The sequence below is a fragment of the Crocodylus porosus genome, unplaced genomic scaffold, assembly GCF_001723895.1.
Source record: "Crocodylus porosus isolate Cpor-Errol unplaced genomic scaffold, CroPor_comp1, whole genome shotgun sequence".
NCBI classification, from domain to species: domain Eukaryota; kingdom Metazoa; phylum Chordata; order Crocodylia; family Crocodylidae; genus Crocodylus; species Crocodylus porosus.
Genome location: NW_017728949.1, coordinates 34,783,300 through 34,792,057, shown reverse-complemented (window position 1 = coordinate 34,792,057; position 8,758 = coordinate 34,783,300). Strand labels below are relative to the sequence as shown.

The window sequence follows — 8,758 nt, the reverse complement described above, 5'->3', positions numbered from 1 at the left end:
ACTTAATTGAATGCCTTCTGTATTTATTGAACAACCGTCACTATATCTAACCACTGCTGCTAAGAGTCTGTCTAGACAGGTGCTACTTTCTTGAACAGCTAACACTTACGTTCAAGGTTTGCTGTCATCTTGTGCACAACTGCCTGAATACTAACTATTTAGTACTTTATATCCATATTTGCAATATCCAGCCCATGTACTAAAGTAATTATAAAACTAAACACTACATTAGGAGCATATAATCTTGTTGCTTTCCCTTTATCTGGAAGAGGCAAAGTATTGAGGGTTTGTATATATATAAAACAAACAGGATAAAAGATGATAGAATAAAAATCAAATTAAGAATGAATAAAAAGTGCCACATATATTGTATATGAATGAAGAAAAGAGCTAAATTTGCCAAATTTTAATGTTTTTTAACCTAGGCAACCAGTTATTCTTTTACTGCTCTCTTTTTTCCCCTGTTAAATTTAAGCCCATTTTCTCCCCTCTCCCCCTACCTTGTGCACAAATTTTAGTTTTCTGGGGAAAGAATAAATATATTTCTACAGAAAACTATGGAAAGAGGTGCTGATTCCAGCTGAGGCCTGTAGGCACTATGTAACACAAACAGTACAATGGCAACTATCTCAATGCAAGTCAAAGGCTGAAAGCACAGTAAAAAGACCAACAGGAGCACTTCAATAACCTGAAAAATCAAAAAGGAACTGTAGAAGAAATGAAAACAAAGGTATATAATTAAGTAAAAAGGAACTGCATAAGCATACAGAATTAAAAATTAGAAAGGCTAAAGTGAAAAATAAGTTTCAATCAGTAAGACATAAAAGGCTCTATGATTACATTAGAAGCAAATAATGGACCTATATTTCTATAAATATAGAATATATATTATAGGAATATATTTCTATAACTATAGTTATTTCTGGACAGCAAACAACTGTTGATTCAGAGAAAGCTGAAGTATTCAAGGCTCTTTGCTTCAAGCTCACCAGAAAGATTACTGTGACCAGATGGTTAAAATAAATTTTATGTACAAGGGAGGGAGGCAGGCCAGCCTGCAGAAAACAGGTGAAAGAATATTTAAATAAGACATAGGTGTTCCAAATCAGCAGGGCCTGATTATATTCACCACTGAGTGCTTAAGGAACTAGCCAAAGTGATCTCTGAATCACTGGTGATTGTTTTCAAAAATTCCTGGAAGTCAGAGGGGATTCCAGAGGCCTGGAGACGGACAACATACAAAGAATAATATAGATCAATCATCAACCTAACTTTCAACCCTGGAGAGATTCTGGGACAAATTACGAAACCATCAATTTAAAACCTCAACAGATAAGGTAACTAAAAAGTAATCAAAATGGCTCTGTCAAGAAGAGATCATGATAAACCTGTACAATCCATTTCTCTGAAAGAGTAGCTGACTTAGTGGATAAAAAGAAAGCTGTAAATCTGAAATTTATTAAATTTAGTAATAAGGGTTTTGACACTGTCCCCATGACATTCTCATAAGCAAGCTAAAGAATATATTTTAGCTATAACTGGCAGAGTACAAGAGTACAACTGGTTGAACCCCCCCTCTAAAATTATCAAAGCTTCACAGTTAAACTAAGGGAGCATTTCAAATGGGATGTCCACAGAAGCATATTCTGGGCCCAGTTTTATTCAATACGTCTGTTCATAAACTTGCTGATGGAACAAAGGAGATTTATAAGAACCGTGGATAATACCAAGTTGGATGACAAGACCAGAATTCAAAACAATCTCAAAAGATTGTAGAGATGATCTGAAACCAAAAATATCAAATTCAATAAAGATAAGTGTAAAGTGCTACAGCTAGGAAGAGGAAATGAAATACATAATGCACAGTACAGAGAATAATTGATTAGGCTTTCTGCTTAAACTGCTGCCATCTGGAGGTTGCACTGGATTTTAAAGCTAAATGCAAGTCAACACTGATGGAGTTTCAAAAAAGAATTCTAGAAGGTATTAACTGTAGCATCTTATGTAAGGCATGGGAGGTAACTCATCTGCTGTACCCTGCTCTGTGATCAGTGTTTGGCTCTGTACGTTAAGAAATGATGGGTTAAAAAAACCCCAATAAAACCAATAACAAACCCTTGAGGATACGCCAAAGGAAGATGCTTAAGATGGTGGGACATAAAAGTTTTCAAATGCCTAAAATGTCATTGTGAAAGGAGATGCCAATCAGTCGTTCTCCCAGTCCCTGGTGAAAGGCCACGTACTAACAGACTTAATTCAAAGCCCACTAACTGAAGAAAAGATGATTAAATGTGGGATATTTGGGGCGGGGGCGGGGGGGCGGGGAACGACACCTAACTTTATAGGAAGCAAAACACTAAAACAGGCTTATCAAGGCATGTGGGGGAAAAAAAGGATGCAATCTCTTTCACTGGGACACGCAAGAACAAGCTGGATAAACGTCTACCAAAGATGATATATCTATAGTTGATCTGGTCTTAGGGAAGAGGTGCTAGATAATATTGAGATCCCTTAAAAGCCTACTTTTCTCTAAGTTGTACATCTTGGAAAGCTTACAATATGTCTCTCCTGGTCACATATTTGTTCTACATGAATAATTCTCAAGAAAAGAAGTTTGTGTGTTTTTTTAATATTAGTCTTAAAGCCTTTAGAGTTTTTTTTGGGCATAAGTGATTCTTTCAACAAAAGATTACCATGAACCTGTGAAAAGTAGTCACACATACTTTACTGTGAGGTACAAATTCCTCCATCATCTTCTTTAAAGGATTTTCATAATCCACAATCATCTGTCCAAGACGTGGATATTCTCTATCACTAAAAAGTACAACAAGTATAATTTACCAAATGTAGCTACTCATTTAAGAAAATACTGATAAAAAAAATACAATAGGTTTTACCTTGCTCCATGGGTCATTTCATGAGCATAATTGTACAATCCGATGATTGCTTTCCTTTCTTCAATTCGAGACAGCAATATCATTAGAGTTGTGTAGGTTATGATCAAATCTAGGTAGTTCTTTGTTAAATCAAAGTTTACAGTCTAGAGATAAAATATAGACACTTGTTTTATTCTGAAAACCTTCAGAAGCCCAGTTATATATTGATTAATGGGAAAAAACCCCAAATTATGTTAAAGCACTTTTGGCATTTTTAATTCTACTGGATTTTCAATCAAAATGTTTCGGTCCTGATCTTGCACACTAATATACAGACTAAAATTAAACAATGAAGTCATTGGGACCCACATGACACGAGCCAAGAATGCACACAAAGCTATGCTGGATCAGGGCACTACTGGTTATCTGTCAGATGCCACTTTAAAAACAAAAAAAAAGCCCCGGAAAGCACGTCTGCTCTGATACTGCAAAGCATCCAACCAAAAGGTGTATGTTTTGATCGTGATCTATATTTTTATAATCTCTACTGTATTTTAATAGAACCTGCAAAAGAAAAAAACTGGATTTGTGCCACTAGTTTTCTTCTTGATAATATATTAAAAGCTCAGTTTATAATCATTAAAAAAAGACCAACAAACTAATGAAACAACTTAAGTGTTAAAGCTAAAACAGAAATTATTTTATTTGCTTTTTCTACACTGGAATGTTGGGTAATAGTGCAGCTGCACCGGCATATAGATCTGGAAACAAAAAGACAGTCTATCAAAGCATTTCACTTCTAAACATTAGCAGCACTTATATTTTCCGAAAATCAAGTAGCGCCAAGCTTTTATTTAGCTAACAATAGCTGACCAAGTATCTGCAGCAGAGTCAATGGGATAAAGAAGTATGCATCACTGGCGACTGACAATGCCGCAGCCACTGTTCAGAAACTAGCTGTTTAAGTCAGATAGTCTCTAATATGTTGGTAGTTAAGTTACAAGGCTAAAGAGCCAAAAATTAAAATAAATCTACTTTGACTAGCTCATGCACAAGCCTAAAGTTGATAAAAATTTTACTATAAACATCTACCATGTTTATTAGTAATGTATTTTCACTTTCTGGCTCTACAGTTACTCTAAAAATGAACTCAAATTCTAACAAGTAATAAGAACATTGGTAAATATATAAAAATATTAAGAATGCTGTGATAGCTGACTGAACACGAAAATGTCCTTCCATTTTTCTACACGCAGTTAGCATTTTTAGTTTACACTCTAATGACATTTTGAAACCTTAAGATATATTTTAATATTTGAAAGCTTGCCTAGCTTTACTCCAACCATGTAGTTGGTCCAATAAAAGATATCACTCCAAAACAATCCTTGCCCCCCTCTCAAAAAAATTAGAAAACTTACAATATCAAAGAAGACTTGGCAGACATCAATAGTGTTCAGCAGCTCACAAACATGGTCCTTAAAAAAAAGGAAGACATCCTTCATCATACTTTGAAAAGAACCTAAACAATGATGTTATTGCACACGGCCTGGAGATGCACAGTCTGTTTTGATTCCTTTGTTAAAAAAAGAAAACTACAAAAGCAGCTATTTCATTATAAACAAGACTAAAAGTACACTTGATAAGAACCTGATCTGGTAACATTTGTATACAATTCAAATTAATTTGAATGCATTTGCTCTTGCTTACCTTAAATTCCATAACATCAACAAAAGTGAAGTAATATAAAGCCAAATTCTTCAGAATCTCAGATTTTTCTTTCTGCAACTGAGCAAGCTGTTGCTGTTGAAGAAACACATGCATGTATATTGTTGTTACAAGCAAGTCTATCATTTAAAAATTAGCTGAAAAAAACCACATCAGCAATAAAATACCTGTGAGGCGCAGATGAACCATCAAGCTTGCTATGCAAGGAAGCCTTACTATGGTTTTCTAAGACTGAAGTTTTCTGTGTGCACTTTTAAACATACAGAATTTTCAAAACTGATCACTTCAGTAGGCACAGGCTAACATTAGTTTGAAGATTAACGCTAAATTAGTACGTATTTAGTCACTAAAAGTCGTATTGTTTAGCTCAGCTAGAGACACAAATGGAAAGTATTAGGAAAGACGAGTTATGTGTAATTAACAAAGCAGAACAGTACATGAGCACAAATTAGTATGAAAAAAAATAATGACAGATTATTTGAGGTGGTAGAAATGGTGGCGGCAGAGTTTACAAGTTTCACTACAGAAAAACAATATGCTTTCAAATTCTGAACTTACCAAAAAGAATATCCAGGCAAAGCCACGTTAAGCATGCAAAATAAAATGTAGATACAAACATAAAATACAGTAACGGTTCTTTGACCAGTTCCATATAAACACAATAGTACATTAAAACGAAAGCAACGAAAACAAAGAAATGAAAAAAAAAAGCAAAAACACTAGCGTTAGACACTGGTGGGAAAATGGACGAGGCAAATGCGAATACAACAGCATAGAATTAGCACAGAATTAGCCCTAACTGCTTTTTAGAAAAAATAAGAAGAATGAAAACTTGATAAACTTTTACAGAATATCTGAGTGATCAAGCTAGTCTAAATGAACAGTAGTAATGACCATAAGATTTAAATAAATGCAACTATAAAGTAAAACAAAATGGGAGAATAGCTTAACAGTCAGTTCACTCATTCTGGTCCCTCAGAGCACCACAGGATCCAAAACATTTACGATGCCAGAATTCCAGTTACCTACTACCTGAATTTGAGTTGCACTAGAGCGATACTTTCTAAAAAAAAAAATCAATATAAAAGTTACCTCTAAGACTAGGTACAAACATTCAAAAAGCCTGAGGTGGATTACACGGCTTGCTCTAAGTGGACTACATTAGCTCAGAAGTGAAGAGAAGGCAAGTTCACCCTTTGGTCAGGGGGGTATACAGGTTGCCTGCACTGGCTCAAGCCAGCAGGTTGGGAGTGCTCCTGCACGCCTCCTAGCAGGCTGCTGGAGAATGCCAAGTGCAGCTAGCAGTCGGCCATCCCTAACTGGCTAGCATGGGCCCTTACCTCAGCCCCGCCCCCTGCCAAGGGCCAGTTGTCATCTGAGGCGGGAAGGCAGCAGGGAAGGAAGGAGAAAAGGAGCTGCTCTCAGCTGTCCTGGCTTGGGCTGCACCAGCTGTCAGCAGCAGCCACTATAGGAGGGGCAGGGGGAAACAAGGCCAGCGCCAGCCCTGGTCCAAATCCCCCTAGACGTATCTGCCAGCATTCCCCCCCCGCTGCAAGAAGCAGTCCCACCTCCCTTTACTGCCCTGTTGTGCAGGGATACAGATGCGAGGACAGAGACATCAGGATTTCCCCCCTCCCCACTGTTGACAGTTAGCCGAAGGCAGGAGGAAGAGTTGGGGCAGAGCAGGCCAAATTCCAGCATGCCACCCTGCGACAGCAGGGGGGAGGAAGTTAGCTTTGGAGGAGATACACTCACAGATCTGGGGGCCCATGCCCTCCAGGAGGGCTGCGGGGCTTTACCGGACTCTTCCCAGGGGGCGCGGGGGCCCTGGATCTGTGTGTGGGATGACAGCATACTGCCACTGCTAGCTATGGCCAGCACCAGCACCTGTGTTTGCCTGACCCAGCCCACGCCAAGTGCCGGGAAGAACAAAAGTGCTGGTGCTGGTCGCAGCTGGCAGCAGCAGCCTGCTGCCATCCCACATGCAGATCTGGGGGTCCACACCCCCTGGGAGGGTTGTGGGGCTGTTCCAGACTCCTTCCGGCGGGGTGGGGGGATGCGCAGGCCAATGGATTGAGTGAAGTATGACAGCAGGCTGCAGCTGCCAGCTGGGACTGGTGCTGGCCACAGCCTGTGCAAAGCGCCGGCCGGGAAGCCTGTGGTGGCACTGGCCCTAGCCAGCAGTGGTAGCATACTGTCACCCCACGTGTATATCTGGGGGCTTGCACCTCCCGGGAGAGTTGTAGGGCTGTGCCAGACTCCTCCCGGGGCGTGCGGACTAGATCAGTCTTCCTGACACTTGGCACGGGCTGCACCTAGCACCAATCCCAGCCAGCAGCGGCAGCCTGCTGTCATCCCATATCATCTTGGGACCCACACGCACGCACCCCGTCACACCGCCGAGAAGAGCTGGGGGAAGCTATCAGAAACCTGGAGGAAAGATCGGGGAGCTGGTGAATCTAACTGGGAATTGGGGGAATGTTCAGGGACAAGATCATTCCCCCAGCTCCCGGTTCGATTCTCCCACTATCTGATCACTTCCCCAGGCTCTCTGATCATTTCCCCAGCTCTTCCTGCTGAAACCCCACATGCAAAGTGGGGGTCCGTGCCCCCCAGGAAGAGCTGGGGAATTGAACAGGGAGCTAGATGTCAATATCAGAGAGCAGTCCTTCCCCCGTTCCTCCTCCCTCTCCTTAGTTTCTATTTAGCTGCAGCAAGCCCAGCTTTGAAACTCAAAACGTTTCAAAACTTTCAAAATGTTCTGAGTGCTGTCATTTTGTTTCAAAGCTGTTTTGAAGCCTTTTGTTTCATTTCAATTTTGCCGTTTTGAGCTTTAACCATGTCAAAACAACTTTGTAACAAAACAGCCAGCGAAATTTCGCACAGCCCCAGTGTAAGCACATTCTCTGCCTCTGGGCTATCTATAGCTTAAGCACTGTCCCAAGACTCATTCGGGATCACAAGATAAAATTAAGCAGGAGATAGGTGCCCAATTCCTCACACAAAGGTGATTCTGGTCACATTTAGAAGTCTAAGTTTCAGTACCCAGGAAACTCTACAGGGCAAAACATAGTGCTGAATTCATTCGGTGCCTAGAGATTTCTGTGGTCACTGCAGCAGACTGGTTCTGAAATACTCCATGATACTTTTGTGGAATTCACGTGCTAAATCCTATTTAGACACCAGGTTTACCAATCCAGACCTGGCCTGAAATGTTTAGAAGATAAATGGATGACCAGAATCACCATGCATGAAAACTCAGAAACACATGTGGGTCCTCTCATCTTTCCATTAAAATAAGAATTTATTAGTTTAGCTCAGGCACCTTCCCCAAAGAAGCATCTCCTTCATATTTTCAGTTGTGCTTCCTTAGGAAAGAACTATGCTGTAATTCAGTACTTTCATTAGTTTTATTCTTCATGCCCATGTGACTTTTTAAAAAATGAATATTTAACTTGATTAAGATTTTAAAAATACAAAAATTAATGAATCTCAAATGGTGCGTTAAGGTAATCTGTATTCATATGGAGCTATAACAGAAAGTATATTTGAGTGGGTGCACTTGAGCAGTCTTAAAATTTAAGTGGCAGCAAGCTACAGAAATCTGATATGGAAAAACCACATTTAGAAATATGTTACTGCACACTACACTGCACCAACAATTATAGACACTTTCTTTCTCGGGGAGTTAAATAAATTCATACAGATTAGAAAACAGACCTAAACAAAGATCATCTAACTCAGGGTGGGCAAAATACGGTCCACAAGGCCGTTCTATCCAGTCTGAGGGGCCCCCAAATTTTTTTTCTAAATTAAAATTTGTGTCCTGGGTTCCTGTCAAAAATGACAGGAACCAGGGGCAGTAGGACCCAGGGGAGGCCCGGTGGGCTTCTGCAACAGCAGGGCCTGCCTGGCCCAACCCCCCAACCAGAAGCGCCAGCAGGCCTGGGACCATGTGGCTGCACCGTACTGGAACCACAGGTAAGAGGGGCCAGAGGGGAGGGCAGGGCAGGGAAGGAGCTGGTGTGGAGCGTGGGGAAACGCAGCCCCTTGCCTGCCCCATAGCCAGCGCTCCCTGCTGCGGCTGCTCGCAGCCTGCATGGGGCTGTCCTGAGCAGGCACAGCCATTCCCACACGGGCTGTGAGCAGCTGCAGCA

General features: G+C 40.8%; 1 protein-coding gene across 1 annotated transcript in view; it reads right to left on the bottom strand.

The window, feature by feature from the left end:
* Positions 1-2,663: 2,663 nt before the first annotated feature.
* LOC109322475 (nck-associated protein 1-like) overlaps positions 2,664-8,758 on the bottom strand; it is a 26,994-nt gene continuing 20,899 nt past the window's right edge. The window contains exons 3-6 of the mRNA XM_019553527.1: positions 4,584-4,676; positions 4,295-4,351; positions 2,898-3,040; positions 2,664-2,814 (exon numbers count right to left, since the gene is read on the bottom strand). Of these exons, the coding sequence (XP_019409072.1) occupies positions 2,679-2,814; positions 2,898-3,040; positions 4,295-4,351; positions 4,584-4,676 (429 nt within the window). The 3' untranslated portion in view covers positions 2,664-2,678. The remainder of the gene's footprint in view (positions 2,815-2,897; positions 3,041-4,294; positions 4,352-4,583; positions 4,677-8,758) is intronic.